Source organism: Meleagris gallopavo, chromosome 8 (genome assembly GCF_905368555.1).
Source record: "Meleagris gallopavo chromosome 8, MGAL_WU_HG_1.1, whole genome shotgun sequence".
Taxonomy (NCBI): domain Eukaryota; kingdom Metazoa; phylum Chordata; class Aves; order Galliformes; family Phasianidae; genus Meleagris; species Meleagris gallopavo.
Genome location: NC_139411.1, coordinates 3,313,148 through 3,333,851, shown reverse-complemented (window position 1 = coordinate 3,333,851; position 20,704 = coordinate 3,313,148). Strand labels below are relative to the sequence as shown.

Here is a 20,704-nt window from a genome sequence, read left to right as displayed (position 1 = left end):
GTTGTTTTCCCAGCAGATATCTAGCAGCCCTTGCTTCTTCGTAAGAATAACGTGCAGCAACACACCTCTCCTCATTGGCTCCTCTATTACCTCTGTCAAAAAGTTACCTTCAATCTGCAGGAATTTCCTGGACTGTGCTTGCAGTCTTCCATAAGAAGCAAGGCCTGAGCCTGAAATCAAGAGGCTACTAAATACTTTATAAGAACATGAATTTTTAATAAATATAGTAAAGAAGAGTATCCACATATTTTCTTCCAGTGCATTTTGCAGTGTAAAATAGAAAGGAAAACTTGGAAGGAACAACAAAAAAAGGTGCTGAAGAAAGGAAAACAGAGCTGAAACTACACATCTGAAAATCTGCATATGGAACAAACCTGTTTAAATATTCTGTCTCAAAAATCCACTTTATTATCCACTCAGTGCTTTAATATATGTTATACCAGAGAATGATTATTTATTAAAATAAAAAATAAAAAAATAAAAAATAAAAAAAAAAAAAACAAACTCAGTAAAACATTCTCTTTTTTCTCTTTCAAATAACCAAAACTGCCCCCTTCAGTTTTCACATAAAGGTTCATTTTGCCATACGCAAAACATTTCTAACCTTTCAACAGCGATTCCCCAGAAGAGCAGAGAAGGGCTGTTTGCCCGAGGGAAACCCAGTGACCATACCCATGCAGACAGGATGAAGTTCTCAAGGCAAATGTCCTACCACGTCCATTCTGCTTGCTCTGTTGGTAAATTCATGTTACATACGTGAAGTCTTAGCCATTGGGAAAGTATTTATTCACCAGGCACTACAGGACTAGAAACTGCAGTCTCTCCAAAACCAGCAATAGTATTAGCAGAACAAGTAGTTGCTCCTTCGTGTTGTTATCCAACCCCCAGACAAAGAACTGCTTATCTTTATTCTTTAGTAATTAAAATTAGTAGTTATTGCTGCCGTAAGTGGCAGTGTCCTTGCAATACCACACTGCTCAATCAGCTGCCTTTGCCACATACAGAACTATCTATCCCTTTATTGATGCAGTTAGAAGTGTCATTACTGACACAAGTTAATTGAACTGAAGCAGAACTGCTTCCCTACCGAACCATATCGTAAGATTGTAATTCATATTTCTTTGAAGCTAGGATGATGTATTGGCCAAGAAACAAGCACAGAACCACAAAGTCAGAAGGTAACAGACCTTAGCCTAGCTCTGGCCTTCAGTTCAGCATAGCACAAAGCAGGTGAAGTGTTTGACCAGCCATGCTGGCTCTAGGGGAGGATCCTCAATGACAACAGTGAACACTTCCACAAAAGCTGCAAATCCACTCCCTGCTCTGAAACTCTCACAGTGAACGCTCTCATATAGCAGCCTTCATTTCAGAGGAAAGCAGAACAAATGCACGTGATCTCTGCTCCCCAAGCAATCTGGATAACAAACACATTAGTCACTGTCAATTACACTTTTTAATTACAATGGGCACCATCTCAAGGAAGCAAACTAAGCAGCACAGGTCTCTGATTATCTCTGCACAATAGCTGTTCTAGATTAACTACTGGATTTCTAAAAATACCAAGTTTTGGTGGTTTATTTAACTTTCATTTTCAAGTAGCTGTTATCAATACACGTAATGATAAGCAATTAAACGGTCTTATTCATTGTGAAATTAGCTACAAACATTTTTCCTCTCCCTCAGAAGCATGGTATCCCAACAGGGATAGGTAATGTTTTACCCAGATTGGGTGTTTTGAGTGCTTCAAAGCCAGACCCGTAATCTGTAATGCACGTAACTTGTGTCCTAAGGGACACAGGTATCACTATGAGTTGGTTCTGGCTTGATTTTATTATTCTCTAATTTTCATAAGGTTATTATCAAGCAGAATTCCCTGCACCTTGTTTAAAGCAAATACATCTCATCAAAAAGGGAGTGAGACAGGGAAGTGGCGGCATACACAGTTTATTTGTCAGCTAGTGACAGTCTCATATTAGCATTCAGAAAGTAATTCTTCATGTTGGGCTAAGTAAGAAGGAGGAAAATGAGATGGGAGGTTGGAAAGTAGTTGTATGGGGGAGGGACAGTGACACCTACGAGCCAAAGGAGCACACAGCGTACTTAGCTAGCAATAAAGCTGAAGGGTTGGGCCAGGAACTCTACAGACAAAAGACTCTCATGCACAAAAATGGGTTTATAGAGAGGACTGAACACACAAGAGAATGCTCACCAGAGTGTCTAATGTGACTGTGGCAGCTAAATCAAGCCTAGAGAGAAAGATGGCAGTAGAACTATAGCAAGTCTTGTGCACTGAAGGTGGCTGCCTTAAATGTCTTTAGAACAGAGATGCCAAAAATTCAGTTAATGCGTACTTCGCATTTTAATGCATTTGTTTGCAAAGAGCTTTCGAATCTTCATGATTGAAGAGCTTTACTACTGAATAAACACACTAAGAGCATTTACAATATAATCCCTACCCAGCAACACAGGAGTCCTACCTCATCCTCCTAAACCAGGGTGAAACCTCCCACACCTGAGAACGCTCTGTCTCATTCACACTGCCTTGTTTGGGTGAAAGGAATTAGTTTCAGTGGAATTGCTAAATCTCTTCTGTGAAATCTGGACGCAGGATGGAGATCACAGATATCGCAATATTCTCAAAAACAAGCTTTTCCTCAGTCTGATTCTGTTTATGTATTGAAACACTAATCCATCCAATAAATTTACACAGACATATCTCTCTCTCAAAGATGCTTTCAAATATGACCATTAAAGCACAAGAACCACCAGTGGAGGAGTCAGCTCGGCTCAACATGCATGCTCTATGGCCGTAAACCAACACAGATGGGCACAACTGTTCCTGTTTTTAAGAGCTCAGCTCACTATCATTGGAGTTATCCTCTTTTCTACAAAACAAATCACTCTCACAGAGGGGACACAAGCTGTGCCAGTGCCTTTGCACACAGACTTGCTTTTCCTGCACCAGGCCTCCCCCTCCCCAATGAGAACTTCAACCCTTTAGGAAGGGCAACCTTCCTCTGGAGAGAAGTGCTGGCTCAATAATTGTGTTCAGATCAGTCAAGTCACAGGACACTTGAAGTGCTTCCAGGCTTTCCATCCTGGGTACTACAATCAGAATATGGCACACAGCACCGTGTGTGCTGAAGAAAAAGGCTTGAGCAAAGAGAGCAAGGCAGGTCAGCACCTAGACAAGGTTCCTTCCACGCTAGACCCCATCACACGGGTGTCCCACACTGGGATCTGGGCTTTGTCTTTTCCTGACAAGAAGCTTCTTGCCTCATCCATCACAGGGGCTTTAGTCCCTTCTATCAGGGGACAAAGAAATGAAACATGTAAGCAGTAAGGAAGATGAAGCTTGCTTCTCAAACCTGTATTTCACATCTTCAACCTGCCTCCTGCCAAAGAGAAGGAGGTCTCCTGCAGACCCAAATTGTAGCTGGTGCCATGTCAGATTAGCTGTCAGTGACACTCTGAAAAACTGAACTCTTCAAAGGAACAAGTAGCTGAGCTCCAGACATCAACAGCAGCTCCTTTCCCTGTATGACCTCTGCAGAACCAAGCGACCGAGCTCCCAACCAAAAGCACTGAACTTTTACAAAGCAAACAAATAGTTTCTGTTCCAACAAATAGCAGATGTTTTTTTCAAGCAGCCTGTAGGCAAGCACCTGTTTGCATCTTTCTCTTCTACTGTACGTGTACAGTATAGGGCACAGGAAATGATAAGTGGGCTACTTGTATTCAAATATGCATTTTCCTGAATTAATTTCCTGCCTGACAGTCATACATCGAGATCTGAAGCCATTTCATTTTTAAAGCAGCCTCTTAATGTGATTTGTGAGGCCCTGTAGTTACTCAATTTTTGTAGCATAAAACTGTGCTAGACTGAATTAAAGACAGAGACTAATAGATGGGTGCCACGCAGAAGTAAAACTGCTCAAAGAACTTACGCCTGCACAATCCTGGTGACAGAGTGTATTGCAGTTGTGCTTTTCACAGGAAGATCCTCACTTAAAATGCAATCTCCCATCCTGGATAACGACAAAGACTATTTAATTGAGTAAGGTCATTCTTTATACATCCTCATAGAACAAGTGTTCAGTCCTTATGAAGTCAAAAACATATCTGGGTTCCTTTTTATTAGGTTTATTCTGAGTAAAGTCAGTATTATTTCATTTCATATGCCAGCAATACCTATTAATGCACAACTTCTCAATCAGCTCTACATCTTGTAAATGCTGAAGTTCATAGGAGATGCATTCCTTCCTGCCTTGCCCAAGTACTTTGAGAAGTCCCATTTTCAGCATGAGAATTGAGAGATGTTCTTACATTCTGCCCAACCTGGCAGATGCTATCAAGCCCCTCTTGTTTTGCCACAGCAATCCATTGATGTAGATCCAGTGTTACGGAGCTATAGGGTGAGACAGCGGAACTTCACTTGCTGTGATTCAGCTAACCCATGCAATTAAATGAATAACTGCATGAATCAATTTGAATTTCTTACCTGTTTTGAAATATTACTGAGAAAATCTGCATCTCTAATCTGTATCCTAAATCTCAGAATTATCTCAGAATTATTTAAACATTTGTAAAGTAGATGACTACAACTGATTATATTTCTGACGACCCTACATGTTTAATCAAAAGAGTGATTAAGTCATTACTTTCACCAGCATCTCTTTTCAGGGCAGAAAACAGGCACAGGGCAGAAAACAGGCACAGGGCAGAAAAGCCTCCATCCATTTTGGCAAGTGCTCCAGCACCTCTGCCTGTGGCAACCATTTCACCTGCTAAGAGCAAACAGTTTCTGAGCAGTTCCCACTGAAGTCAGTTATTTCCTCGATTTCTCTCAGGCAAGCCTATACTTCCACAGAAGGGAAAAAGACGATAGAGCCCTTCAAGGGTCTTCATTAGCTTAAGAAAAAAAAGCAGCACGTATTATCTTCCATTTCAACCAAAATGAGAATATTTTCCCTCTGTCTATGTGGTAAATTAGACTGCAACAGAAAAGCTAACAATACATGCCTTCAGGTTGCCCAAGAATGACATCTCCACCCTGCAGAGGCATTCCTGCTAGTGTTTCTCATACCACAAGAAAAGCTCCAGCAAGCAGATTAGAATTCAACACAACCCACTGAGTCATCAGTGACACATTTGCCATGGAGCAGCTGTCAATGGCACATCTCCTGTTCAGCAGTCAAAAGTAAGGAAAAAAAAAATGTAATCAGAGGCTTATTAGAGCACAAGAGTATACTGCTTTTGTGTCAAGTCAAAATCCACCCATACTACTGAAAAACGTCCTAAAAAACAGAGTAGATCCTTACCACCTAAATATATATTAAGATATAAGTACTGGTTCAGCACCAAACACAAGGGTACAAAAGATCCCAACCAACAGCTATCATCAGAAGTCTTTTAGATGCCATTAAACAGACCACAGAGGTTTCACAATTCCATTAAATACTTCTGTAAACATAATTAATGAACTCATTACAACCGATTCCTTCTGTTTATTGTTAAGGTATGCTTTTGTGGCTTTCATGTTCTTTCGTTTTCAAAAAGTGGTCAGATTTGCTTTCACCTTCTTTTCAGCTTCTAAGAGCAAGGGGTAAGACACCAGGACCCCCAGTTCTCAGCTGTTCCCTTCATGATAGGTATACTCATTTTCAGCATTTAGACTTAAAAGTAAACCTGCTATTTGTCAAATGCCATTTTTGCTCTACTGGTTCGTGGCATCAGTGCACGTACATACAGCATTTACATGCAGCAGCCCTCTCTACGGACCAAAAGATTGCTGCTAATACGTGCTTATCAAATACACTATAGCTACTTCACTGGTACTCCCATGTCAGATGCCATTTTGTCCAACTTCCTCTCTGCTGCCTTCTGTCACACAGCAACAAAACGGAACGGAATATTGGTGGGAAGGTTCAGCCTCTAACACCAACATCCACCTCTGATGTTGTGGGCCAATATAATAAAACAGGAGGCATTACTTCTGAAGTATTTCCATTGGCCTCATGTCACATACTACAAGGCCTTGTCTGACAATTTTACTTTAAAGGTAATGTATGACTAAAAAAAAAAAAAAAAGAAGTGTAACTGTTTAAAGCCTTTTCTGCTGCTTGGAAAAGAACAAACTAGAGGCAGCAGAAATACCAGACTGCTTTCTTTACATGGACAAGTATTAAGCTGTAAGAGATGGATGAGTACGAGGAGCCTGAGTAGCACCCAAGGAGACCTGAGCAGGGCGAGCAGGCAGGCAGCCTTTGCTCCAATGGTCATTCTGTCCTGGTGATAGCCTACAAGGACATGACACCACAAGACTGATGTTTCAGCTCTGTTGGAACTTGGAGCAAGACAGGCCAGACAGAACTGTTACTAGGACAAATGGAAGCAAAACGAGGTACAAATCTGAGATTGTCCTGCACATTTCGGACAAATATCTTGTTAGCAAAGGTCTCTGTAGCCCTATGCTTGTCTGTTACAAATCACAGCTGGAAGAGAGAGCGCTGAATTACGTTACAGCATAACCACCAGATACCATGATGCACAAAGTACATATTAGTAGGTGAAGGGCACAGACACCATTAGCCACAGAGGAACTGCAGGCAGAAGGGAACACAGCAGCACCCTTGGGAACAGGAGGGGAAGCAGTACCCAGCCTGCAAGGGCAGCCTCAGAAATGCCCTCATTTAGTTTAGCAAGCACCAACCAAAAGGGGGAACTGCTGTTCTCTACTGTTCATTCAGCTGAAAAGTAGAAACACCAGTGATGTAAGCGCGTCATCTGAACTGAAAGACTATGCAGGTGTTTGAGCTGGCCATGAATGAAGTCAAGGCAGAAATGAGCCAAATGCACTGAGCCAAATGAAGAAATGACAGCTTTTGTGTCTGGGACAGTTTTCTCGACAGTACATGAAGCAAGAAACCTCAGCTATTTCCAAGACAGTCAGTGATGAAGTTTTTAAGGTCGCTTAGTAACACCATCAATTGCTGTGGCTGGAGAAAGATGTGACAACTCAGGAGGTCAAGCAAAAGCATTTGAAATAGCAGACGTACAGGCTATTTCAAATAGTGCTAGATGCAGGAGTACAGACATGCAACTAACCAAATACACACAGCTATAGCCACAGAAGAAGATCAGTTGCGTGCTAGATGCAAAGAAACACCTTATAATTTATGTCATAATTCATTTGTATTCTTGATTGTTGCGCTGTGAAAATAATTACACTGTTTTTCAATTTTAATTGCTAGAAGAGAGCATCTGTTATTTTTGCTACAAGTTCGATTACAAAATTTTATTACAGCAAATGAAAGCAACTCTACCAGTCCCAAGTCATGTCAAAGTACTTTCCTGCAATGACCTAAGTATGGAACACGGCTCCTATTTTGCTTCTGGAAATACAATTGAAAGTACGTTTTTACATTCCTTGTCTCATTAGCTAGGTGAAAATTGTTGAGTAACCAATATCCCACCCAGACTTTAATTAATTACCATGCATTTTTTCACTCTATTAGAGCATACCGATGTTCACACAAAGTACATCAAAGATAAAAGAAGCGCTTTTAGCTAAATTCACACTTCCCTGAGCACAAGAAGAAAAATAAATCCATTCTTGAGTTGGTATCAGGAGTGGTTCAGCTGCATATTCCTCAAGAAAAGGTATTTCTGAACTTCTCCCCCAGAAAATTAACAATACTCCTGCCTTTATGAATCAAACGTACAGTCACTGTACATCAGGGCATCCTCTGTATAACAAGAAAACCTCCTCGGTAAACACAAACCTGAGTTCTGAGTTAAACAAAATGAATAAAGCCAGAACGTTTAAAAAACAACAACCCAGGAGGAATACCATTAGGTGGTCACACTAGCAGGGATCACTGTAAGTCTGTCTGAAGCACTGGCTTAAACAGAAAATGCAATTTCAACAATCTAGGTTAAAGCACTGAAAGGAAGCCTGCAAAACCCTGACAGAGACTGAATACAGCCTTCAAAGTGGTGGATAGCTGGAGTAGATAAACTATCATCTGTAAGACATCCAAAAGATTTAGACATGACTTAAAGATATTCTGTATTTTCGAGTCTTCTCCATTTTCTGGTGACAGGAGTAAAAGTTTTACTGGCACGTGTTCATGGAATTACTGCTAACACGGAACACAAAAAGCAGATAAGTCAAAATACTGAAAAGCAATTTAAGAAATAAAAACAAACAAAAAGCCATATTCGTTGAATTTCTGCTGCCATTACTATCTGTCAATGACACCGTTTTCATTACTCCTGAACAGAACCAGGAAGCTGCAAGGCTTTTCTCCTACCCTGCAATGCCATCAGGCAGCACAGCCACGTGAGCAACAGATGACTAACTGCTAGGTACAGGCTTGGCAGCTGTTCTAAGTAAGGAAGTCACTAAGCATTTTCAAGCACGAAATCATTAATGAACAATAGCTTGACATATAGCCATGGACAAATATCTTTCCCTTCCTCTAAAGAAACCTTAATAAAAAGGTAGAAAGATGGAAGTTTGTCAGATAACAAGGAGAAAATAACAAGGACTGATACCTGGGGAATCTGTTTTCCTATTCTGAAATGTCCTTCTGGCTATTAACGTGATTTCTGGGGCATCTTTGCCACACGGTTTGCACGCATCAGCATCATTCACGAATCATTAGGAATTAGTACTCAAGTGAAATTCACAGCCAACCTTACTTTCATCCGAGACATCCTTCTGGATGCCTATTATCACATTACCTATTTGGCTACGAAGAACACTGCAGTGGACAGTATTGCTTTGTACTTTCAGCCTGCCCTGACAATCTTTTCCTTAAGCCAGAAGGGATACAGCACCGTGCCATCCCATCATCCTGCTTTCGCCCCCATTGCTCTCCAGCACCTGCTCCTCTCACACTGCTGAACATGCTGGGGGACATCCCGGTGCCATGCAGCCTCTCCTCCCTCACTTCTACAGCTTTGCTGCTCAAAGAGTACTTGGCAACCATTGCTGAGATTAACGTAAGGCCTAACGGCTCACTAAAATACATTATGAGCAAAGAAGCTAATTGTATCCAAGCAGAGATCAAACATCTAAAACGAGCAGCTCAGACACTTCAGCATGAAGAATAAGAGCTGTAATGACAGTACATAAAAATGGTCAAGATCAAGTTAGTTTTCCCCCCGTATCATCACAATCAAGAACAATATGGGGCTGGTCTGGGGGATGGAAAGGAATTAAAAACACATGTGGAGAATGATTAGTACTACTAGCAAAAAAAAGTACTAATTAAAGCCAAAAAAATAAGTCAGAAAAGCAAAATTACTCTACTTTGTAACAGTATATTCCTGTCTACCAAAAGAGTTTTCTGAAACAAAATCCAGCTGTAAGAATGTCTAGTACTGGCCAACATCAACTAACTATTCCCTTAATCTTACCTGAGAAATCAACACCTCTTAAGAAAAAGACCAAGAAGATTCAAATGCCAACACACCCAACCCTTCCTTTACTGCAAAGCCTCTTTACTAGCAAGTATCACACCATTTGTTCACGTAATGATACCAGGAGTACCAAAAAAAAAAAAAAAAAAAAAACAATAAATAAATCACAGAATCGTCCCATCCTACCCACACAGCTTCATTCCCACAGCAGAAGCCTTACCTTCATCATTTTGGGCCAAGGAACTTGCTAAGATAATAGCCACGGCAATCCCTACAGCTAACCACTTCCAGAGACAAAACCGCTGTAGCATTTTTTGTCAAACTTCACTCAAGCCAGATCTGGAAAAGAAAGATTTGATACACAATTAGTCAACCAGCTTACATAAAGGTGGCTATAAACTATTCCATTGCTAAGTGTGCATATACAGCCTGTAATAGAGCAACACTGCTTCTGTTAAACGAAGTTCATCTCATTCATACATACAAATGTACGTTAGATAATCATACATCCAAAGCAGTAATCTCGAGTTAGCTATACCAAGTCCAAATTTCCATATAACAAAACCTTTATTTTATTCTTCCCGCTTCAGCCTTGTGCTTTGCAGCACTGAGGGGAAGTGATGCTACTGGAGGGGTTCTGCTTATAACAACTGATGTTCAATCGCACGAGCGAGCCAAGACTCAACATTCAAACACACTGCCCAGCAGAACCTCTTCCAACAAAAACATCACTGAATCCAGTTCATGACCTGCTCTAATTGTGATGTAAGTTTGTGGCCAGCAAAGGAGGAAAAACAAGAAAACACCAAATTCCACATGTATAAGAAAAAAAACACCAAAGGAATGCACTGGCCAAGACAGGTCTGGATGAATCCCAGAGTGCATTTAGAGTGATTAACATTCAGAAGTTAAATAAAACTTCATTTTATTGCTCCATTAAAGAGAATTAACATATTTCTGTAGCCTAGAACTGAATTATTTAAAAATATTCCTTCACATTAAAAAACATTGTGACAAATACAATGAACTTCCTAGCAACAGAAGCATGAAATGGGGAGGGAGTTATAGCATCATAAGAACAAGCTATTGTATAAAAAGGGTTTAAGTGCTGTCAATTTTCCCAAGCAAAACATTTGACTCAGATTTCATTGCCAGTTTCTGCTTATAGCTTCCTACTGTGGTTACAGAACCACTGCATTTCATTCCAAGTCAAACAAACAGACTATTCCCCCACAGCTCTGGAGTTAACACAGCCTGATCCACCTTGGTGATATGTTACTGAAGTTGTGCTATCATTCCCTCCCACAAACTGAGCTTACAGAATAACACAAATGTACAGATGTGGTCTCATTTGCACCACAAAACATTCCTTTGGATGGTGCTCAGCATTACACACGCCAAAAGGAAGTTAAGTTCCACTAAGTACTAATTTCTCTAAGATCTAAATAGTCAATACCCTATCAACATAGACAACATTTTGGTTAATATAAAATACACTACTATGACAGAAACATGTTCCTCTCTCAAAAAAAAAAAAAAAAAAGAAAGAAAAAAAACCCCACCAAACTCAAAATAATTCAAACAAGAATGTGTCAGTGTTCTGGAGAAAAAAGCTAGATTTATCAAAAAGGAAAGGAAGCAAGCCGTGATGTTCAACTAATTCAATTCAGACAGCCATATTAATGGAATATTTTAGCTTCCTGGGTGTCTGACACCTCTCCACAGTTGCACGAGGGGACGCATTGGGCTCCTTTACACAGCAAGCAGAGCTCCTTTTAATCTCAGCAAAGATGCTGGAGATTAGAATCATAGAATGGCTTGGGTTGGAACGGACCTTTAAGATCATCTAATTCCAGCCCCTTGCTATAGGCAGGGACACCTCCCTTTAGACCAGGTTGCTCATACACCATCCAACCTGGCCTTGAATGCTTCCAGGCATGGGGCATCCACAACTTGGCGGAGCAACCTGTTCCAGTGTCTCACCACCCTCACATAAAGAATTTCTTCCTAATAGCTAGTCTAAATCTACCTGGTTAGCTGAGATCCCACTCTCCATTTGGTTTTCCTCATATTCAAAACCTTGTTATGCAAGGAAATAGAAGCTTTAGGCTCATAAGAACATTACCAGTAACTCAGTAAGTATGGAACCGCTAGAGGAAAAGAACAACAAATTCTCCAGGGGAAAAGAAAAACAGGGAAAAAAGAAAATTAATTCCCTGCGGAGCCCGCTCAGGAGGTTTGCTCCAAACGTTTTATTTTCCCAATTTTCTTATCAAAGTCACAAAAACACTCATAGGCAAGAAAAACTTACACACTCAACCAGAAAAATACCCAAATGAAAGAAAGAAAACAACAACAACAAAAACATTTGGGGGGAATTCCAATTTCTGGCACGTGTGCATTTAAAAAAGACAAAAATGCTTCAGTAAAGCTCTCTCTGGAGCACTTGGTGCTGGCTGGTGCACAGGCACTGAGAAACACACCTACACCAATGTGCTGAGACACAACAGCATGCACACGTGTCCCCACAGGACTGCTGGCAGGAGCTGATCACTGTAGGTTTCTGCAGCTCAACTGCGGCAGACTGATAATAGCACTCCAAGGAGCAATCACGTCTCCTCATCTCACTTCTGCTTTTTAAAAAAACTATTATTTCTCACCAATGCAATGCACCAATGAAACAGTAACAACTCCAGCTGGTCGTCAAGTCATCTATATCCCACATCTCAACAAGTTTTAAGGGGAGATGAAGATGAATTGAAAAAAGAAACCTCAAAATATTAAACGTCAGTTACCACATCCAAGCATCTGGAATATATTTAAGACCCAGCGATATTACAGTAACCTTAAATGCCTAAGATTTAAGCTAAGATAAGAACAAACGCTATTACAGTACTTAAAAATGTTGCGTTCATTTCAAGCTGAAAGGAAAAACACTGATTTAATTAGAATAAACAGCCTTAGGTCAGAGTAAAAAAAACACCAATTCCAATTTGCATATTTCGGTATGAAAATAAAATTGGAAGTTACAAGAGGATGTTAAGGGACACAGTATCAAAAGCCTTGCAGAAATCAAGGTACACAGCATCCTCTGCTCTCTCCTCACTACATGACATAGGCTTCACTCCAGTCCACAGGCACCTCTCCCATTTTCCACAACCTTTCAAAGATGATAGAGTGGCTTGTCAGCCACTTCTGCCAGCTCCCTCAGCACTCATGGGTGCATCCTATCAGGGCCCATAGATTTGTGTGCAGTTAAGTTGCTGTCAACGGTTTACGGGCTGGTTCGGCCCGGTTCCGTGACTAGAAGGGCGGAGGGATCCGCGGATCCGCGCCCCCGGAAAAAAAAAGAAAATAAGGGACCCCGAAATAATTGAAAACAGTGGCAACAATCTGAGGTAAAACAAAGTAATTTACTAAATATGGTATCAACAGAATTTTATAAGGAGAGAGAATGTGAAATTGATAGTGGATCGGCCTTACCACAACGCTGAGATGAGAAGCGCAGGCAGAGAAGCGCAGGCGAGAAGCGCAGGCAGAGAAGCGCAAGCGAAGCAGCGCAGGCAGAGAAGCGCAAGCGAAGCAGCGCAGGCAGAGAAGAGAGCATCAGGTGACCTTGCCGGGAGTTATATCTCCTCGCTGACCGCAAAGCCCCCTGGGGAAACGTAGCTGCTCTTCTCCGCTGGACAGGCACCCGGAACTTGAGCATCAGCAGTCAAACCCCCAGTACATTGCATGATGTTATGATGTGGAATACCGATAATGAAAAATCATGAAACCATGACATTCCACCCCTTATTCCACATCACTACATCATGCTTAATATAGACAAACAAAATATAAACACACGCACTAGGAATTACTGACTGCACTCCCTCAACATCAAGTTCCCTTGCGGTACACATTGAACATCCCCGTTTTCCTGCATCACCCACCAAGTGGACCCAGGTCCCTGGGCAAAAACAGTTCCACGAAGAGGTTTGTCCTTCTCAGAGGCTGGAATAACCCAAACTGCCTTTCCCAACATATTCTTTACATGTACAACAGGGACTTTATCTCCCTCTACGGTATGTAGGGAGCTGGACTGGGTTGGACCACCACGATTGATAGATCCTCTGGTATTGACTAACCAGGTGGCTTCTGCCAAATGCTTCTCCCAGTGCTTAAATGTACCGCCTCCCATTGCTTTCAGCATAGTTTTTAACAACCCATTGTATCGTTCAATCTTACCTGAGGCCGGTGCATGGTAGGGAATATGGTAAATCCACTGAATACCATGACCTTTAGCCCAGGTACCTACAAGAGAATTTTTAAAATGAGTCCCATTATCTGACTCAATTCTTTCTGGGGTACCATGTCGCCACAGGACTTGTGTCTCAAGACCTAGTATGGTATTTCGGGCGGTAGCGTGGGGTACTGCATAGGTTTCAAGCCACCCAGTTGTTGCCTCCACCATGGTGAGCACATAACGCTTACCATTACGAGATCGTGGCAAGGTGATATAATCAACCTGCCATGCCTCCCCATATTTGTACTTTTGCCATCGCCCTTCCTCCCAGAGAGGTTTCATTCTCTTGGCTTGTTTAATTGTGGCACACGTGTCACAGTCGTGAATGATTTGCGCAATAGCATCCATAGTTAAATCCACCCCTCGGTCTCTAGCCCACTTATATGTCGCATCTCTCCCTTGATGGCCTGAGGTCTCATGGGCCCATCGGGCTAGAAATAATTCACCCTTGTTCTGCCAGTCCAGATCTATTTGGGCCACCTCAATTCTGGCAGCTCTGTCTACCTGATGGTTATTTTGCTGCTCTTCAGTAGCCCTATTCTTGGGCACATGGGCATCTACGTGACGCACCTTTATAACCATATTCTTTATTCGGGCAGCAATATCTTTCCACAGGTCAGCAGCCCAAATAGGTTTACCCTTTCTTTGCCAGTTGTTTTGCTCCCACTGCTGTAACCACCCCCATAGAGCATTTGCCACCATCCACGAGTCAGTGTAAACATAAAGCATTGGCCACCTCTCCCGTTCAGCAACATCCAAGGCCAGTTGGACAGCCTTTACCTCTGCAAATTGGCTCGATTCTCCTTTTCCTTCAGTGGCCTCTGCAACTTGTCGTGTGGGGCTCCACACAGCGGCTTTCCATCTACGGTGTTTCCCCACAATACAACACGATCCATCTGTGAATAGGGCATATGTCTTCTCATTTTCGGGTAGTTCATTATATGGTGGGGCCTCTTTAGCACGTGATATCTCTTCTGCTGGCGGTGTTCCAAACTTTTTGCCTTCAGGCCAGTCCATGATCACCTCTAGGATTCCTGGACGGTTGAGATTCCCCATCCGCGCTCGCTGCGTAATCAGCGCAATCCACTTACTCCAAGTGGCATCAGTAGCATGATGGGTGGAGGGACCCTTTCCCTTGAACATCCAGTTCAGCACTGGCAGTCGAGGTGCCAGAAGGAGCTGTGTTTCTGTACCGATTACTTCGGAAGCAGCCCGAACCCCCTCATACGCGGCTAAGATCTCCTTCTCAGTTGGAGTGTAGCACTCTTCAGACCCTCTGTACGCCCGACTCCAGAATCCCAGGGGTCGGCCTCGGGTCTCTCCTGAGGCTCTTTGCCACAAACTCCAAGTGGGACCTTTCTCTCCAGCAGCAGTGTAGAGGATGTTCTTCGCATCCTGTTCCATCCGTACTGGCCCCAGGGCCACGGCACGGGCTATCTCTTGTTTAATCTGCTCAAAAGCCTGCTGCTGCTCAGGACCCCACATAAAATCATTCTTCTTCCGTGTCACCTGATAAAGGGGGCTTACAATGAGGCTGTAGTTTGGAACATGCATTCTCCAAAAACCCACTACACCCAGGAACGATTGTGTCTCTTTCTTATTAGTGGGTGGAGACATGGCACTGATTTTGTTGATCACATCTGTTGGGATGTGACGACGGCCATCTTGCCACTTTATACCTAGGAACTGAATTTCCTGGGCAGGCCCTTTCACTTTGCTTCGCTTAATAGCGAAACCAGCACGCAGAAGGATCTGGATTATTTGCTCTCCTTTCTCAAAAACTTCCTTTGCTGTGTTGCCCCACACGATGATGTCATCAATATACTGTAAGTGCTCAGGAGCACCTCCCTGTTCCAGTGCAGCTTGGATCAACCCATGGCAAATGGTTGGGCTATGTTTCCACCCCTGGGGCAAACGATTCCAGGTATACTGAATGCCCCTCCAGGTGAAAGCAAACTGTGGCCTAGATTCTTTGGTCAAAGGAATGGAGAAAAAGGCGTTAGCAATATCAATGGTGGCGTACCATTTGGCTGCCTTTGACTCCAATTCATATTGGAGTTCTAACATATCTGGCACAGCAGCACTCAATGGGGGTGTGACTTCATTCAGGCCACGGTAGTCCACCGTCAGCCTCCATTCTCCACTGGCTTTACGCACTGGCCATATGGGGCTGTTAAAAGGTGAGTGAGTCTTGCTAATCACTCCCTGATTCTCTAGTTGGTGAATCAGCTTCTGAATGGGGAGCAAGGAATCCCTGTTGGTGCGGTACTGCCGTCTGTGCACCGTTTTTGTAGCAATCGGTACTTGTTGCTCTTTCACTCGTAGCAACCCCACGGCAGATGGATCTTCTGACAGGCCAGGCAAAATAGACAACTGCTTAACACCTTCTGTGTCTACAGCAGCTATTCCAAAGGCCCATCGATACCCTTTGGGATCCTTAAAATATCCCCTTCTGAGGTAATCAATACCAAGTATGCATGGAGCCCCTGGGCCAGTCACAATAGGGTGTTTTTGCCAGTCTTTACCAGTGAGGCTGATTTCGGCCTCCAACATAGTCAGCTCTTGGGAACCTCCAGTCACCCCATGAATATAAATTGATTTTGTCCCTTGGTGACTCGAGGGCATTAGAGTGCACTGTGCACCAGTATCCACCAGGGCCTTATATTTTCGTGATTCTGATGTGCCAGGCCATCTAATCCACACAGTCCAATAAACTCTATTATCCCTTTCCCCCCCCTGGCTGGGGGCAGGGCCCCTCTATTTGTTACCTTCACTGTCTGCAGCAACTGGAGCAATCACCTTTTTAGAGAAGTTCACCTTGGTGGTTGATTTGTCTTGTAACTCTCTTACCCGTGCTTGAAGTACAGGAGTAGGTTGTTTATGCCACTCCTTCATATCTTCTCCATGGTCACGTAGGTAATGCCACAAGGCAAAACGTGATGTGGTCTTACTGTTGTCACTTGCTCGAGCAGGAGAACGTCTTCTTTTGATAGCTGAGACATTAGATGCCACCGGCTGGGAGGAAATCAAGTTGATCAGCCCCTCCAATAGGCTGTTTTGGGGATTCTGGTCCCCATTTGATGTATCCGTTACCTCCATGGATTTATCAGCTTCAGGCACGGTTGATAGTTTGTCTATTATATCTTCTTGTTTGTTTTCCATTCTGTCCAGCTTTTCAGCTACCTTTGTAATGGCTGAAACACAAGCTCGCAGAGGGCTTAAATGTAACTCAAAGTCTTGAAGTTTATTAACCAATTCACTTATAAGGGGTCTTCTTTCCCCTCTGCCATACATTGCTGCAAATGTGCTGGCGTACCTTTCTGGTGCGGTCTTTGTGAATGTACGCCACATGTTTGGTGTACACCTGACTCTCTCGGGATCATGCTCTTGGTCTGGCTCGTCAGGAATGAAATCGGGGCTATGTAGCATTTCCACCACAGCATATTCTCTTAAATAACAGATGCCTTCTTCCATATCAGCCCATTTCTTTTTCTCAGGCATCAGATCATCTTTGAAGGGGTATCTTTCTTTTACAGCTAACAACATCCGCTTCCAGAGGGTAAAGGCCTGGTTCTGGCATGTACTAATACCTCTGTCAATGGCTGAGTCCCTAGCAACGCCACCCAGTTGGCGAGCTTCTCTACTATCCAGCCACACACTGTTGGCCCCATTGTCCCAACATCGAAGTAACCAAGTGGCAATAGGCTCATTTGGGTGACGTGAAAAGTCTTTTCTCAGACTTCGAATTTCATTCATTTTCAGAGATCGATCAACAATGGTAACGATATCTTGCTCACCTCTTACTCTTTCGGGACTTCTTGTTGCCCTCATTGGCGCCGGTGACCGTGGTCTTACTGAGGGCCCCTCCCCTGGACTTAGGGGTGCTTCTTGTGGATCTTGGAGCCACTCCTCTGGACCTCTCTCCTCTTCTTTCTTCTCTTCTAACTGAGTCGAGATTCGTTTCATTTTCCGTCCTCTTACAGGGGCAAGTGACATCAATTGTGGTGCTTCCTGTAGTTGATCAGGTTGGTCAGTTCCAATGCTCTCATCCTCCAGTTCAGCTCGGAGCCTGTCTCGTTCGATTATGAGAGTATCTAGCTCAGATTGGAGGGTGTCTTGTTGAGATTGAAGACTGTTGAGTTTGGATTGCAGGGAGTCTCTCTCAATTCGGAGGGCATCTCTCTCAGATTGGAGGCTGTTTCTCTCGACCAGGAGACTCTCTCGCTCATTTTGCACTGTTTCCCTGAGACTCTCCTTTTCAATTTCACAAACTCTCTCCCTCTCCAGGATAGTATTGAATAAGGCCCGGTAAGCATTAGCCAGGCCCCAAACAATTTGGGCCTCCTCAGATCTTCCTGAGCCACGACATTCCTGTCTCAAATATCTGTTTAAATTTTCAGGGTCTTTCAGGTGTTCTGGAGTAAAGTTCCATGACACCGAAGATTTCCATCTCTCTAAAGTCTCACCCAGGCCTCTCCACATTCCCTGCCACTCAGAATTTACTGGTTTTGGGGCAGACTTCCTCAAAATATAATAAATACTAATAATAAGTGAAATGGTGAGCAGTACATTCACGGAGATTAATAACGTGATCAGGTGAGCATTGAAAATCCGCATAAAGAATTCAAAGGAGAGGCTGGAAACCTGCTTAAGAATCCCCAACCCTGTAAAATTAGCAGCTCCCTCTGGAATGGTATGCCACATAATATGCAGATGCCACATAGTTATTTCCATCCATGTTTTCAATTGGCTATATATACCTATTGCTCCATAGAGCAAAGTGGTGAACTTAATTAAGGCCCAGTATGTTTTTAGCATTAAGAAAGAAGAGACAGTGGCATGCAGCCCCTTAAAAGGCAGTTTCAGTAGAGAAAGCATTTTTTCTCTTTTTTTTTTCTTTTACAGAAACAAGATAGCAAGGCTCAAAGTTTACAAATATCCTAGAGTATTGGCCGTCCGCCTGGACTTTTCAAGGTCACGCTTTCAGACAGTACTGGTGAAACAGATAAACTTTCCCAATGAAGCTGTCTGAGAGCGGAGAGAGAGATTTGTTCAAAAAGCTAAAAAGCAACTGTTGCCCGCATTCTCCACCAAGAATGTCAACGGTTTACGGGCTGGTTCGGCCCGGTTCCGTGACTAGAAGGGCGGAGGGATCCGCGGATCCGCGCCCCCGGAAAAAAAAAGAAAATAAGGGACCCCGAAATAATTGAAAACAGTGGCAACAATCTGAGGTAAAACAAAGTAATTTACTAAATATGGTATCAACAGAATTTTATAAGGAGAGAGAATGTGAAATTGATAGTGGATCGGCCTTACCACAACGCTGAGATGAGAAGCGCAGGCAGAGAAGCGCAGGCGAGAAGCGCAGGCAGAGAAGCGCAAGCGAAGCAGCGCAGGCAGAGAAGCGCAAGCGAAGCAGCGCAGGCAGAGAAGAGAGCATCAGGTGACCTTGCCGGGAGTTATATCTCCTCGCTGACCGCAAAGCCCCCTGGGGAAACGTAGCTGCTCTTCTCCGCTGGACAGGCACCCGGAACTTGAGCATCAGCAGTCAAACCCCCAGTACATTGCATGATGTTATGATGTGGAATACCGATAATGAAAAATCATGAAACCATGACAGTTGCCAAGAAAATCTCTGAAACAGATTCTCCTTGATGAAGTCTTCCACTCCCCAGACTCTCTTTCAATCCAGGGTGTTGGATTCTCAAGGGACAGTCTTCCTCTGTTAGCAGGGCACTCACCTCGATCGGCAACAGATCCACATTTCTCTAGACTTCCTTTTGCTACTGGCACAGTTAAAGAAGCCTTTCACAGATTTGTAGAATCACAGAATTGTAGGGGTTGGAAGGGACCTCTAGAGATCATCGAGACCAACCCCTTTCTTCTTGTCCTGGACTTTCCTCACTGGATGTAACTCTGAGTGGTCTTCCTCGTGGCATCCCTGCATGCCCTGACTACATTCCTATATTTCTCCCATGTGGCCTTTTCCACATTCCATACACTTGTTTCTTCCATTTGTGCTTTTACACCAGCTCCTTGCTCATGCATGCAGGCCTGACTGCAGTAAGATCACAGCCCTCTGAACGCTATTAAGTTACACAGCCAACCAGAATTCCTTCAAGTATCAACTCTTACACATGTTGCTTAGTGCTGTTGCCTAAGTAGTGTTGCTTATTGATAAAACATTGAAATACATTGTAAACTACTGTTAGGAATCTGTGTGCAAAATGCTTTGAACAGAAGAAAAATTTCAGGGGATAGTTTTATTGTGGCCTCATCTGTATTACCACCGAGCAGATAAAAAGCTTTTAAAGATTGTAGACACAGAAGTAGAGTCCCTGAAGTGCAAATGCTTGTTGTGAGATGGAACAGGTCATATATCAGAAATGTCATTAGAAACAAAAAATAAACCTTTAAGCCAAAACAGGAGATAATTTGCTTTTCAGTACGACAGCGTTTCTGGCAAGGCTAAAGCTATGGTCCACTAAAATACGTATCTCAAATGTTTTATTTTCACTGCTGAAACGATTACATTTAACTGTCACAACAGAAGGAAATAGAAAATATTTACAAATGAGAACAGTCAAAAAAGCACCTCTAGTTTGTCCCCAAACCATTCTTAACCAACGTTGCTTTGGGCAGCAGGCACCCTCACCCAGCCAGGCAGGGCAGAGCACCCACCAGCTCCCTGACTTCTGGTCTGTGGGTGCCCTCCTGGGCATTCCTGCATGTGGGTGTTGGGTACCAGCACAAAGCATTCAGGAAGGGTTTTTGCAGCTGTGGTGAGCCGTGTCCTGAGACTGAACTGCACATCTGCAGTACATCAGCTGGGAAACTACAGGGCTGGAAAACACCCTCAGACTTTACCAGAAAAAATAAATAATTCCAGTTTAGGACTTGAGGGACATCCCGGGAAGTCAGATATCAGCCCACGAATTCCCATGCCCACTCACACCACTTCCCAGGCAGCTGCTGAGCCCATCTCAG

The 20,704-nt window shown here is 43.2% G+C and overlaps 1 protein-coding gene across 9 annotated transcripts in view; it reads right to left on the bottom strand.

The window, feature by feature from the left end:
* PCDH15 (protocadherin related 15) overlaps positions 1-20,704 on the bottom strand; it is a 682,309-nt gene that overhangs the window by 294,807 nt on the left and 366,798 nt on the right. For all 9 annotated transcript variants that reach the window (XM_085229238.1, XM_085229233.1, XM_085229230.1 and 6 more), the window contains one exon: positions 9,650-9,768. In XM_085229238.1, coding sequence (XP_085085364.1) covers positions 9,650-9,740 — 91 coding nt within the window. In that variant the 5' untranslated portion in view covers positions 9,741-9,768. The remainder of the gene's footprint in view (positions 1-9,649; positions 9,769-20,704) is intronic.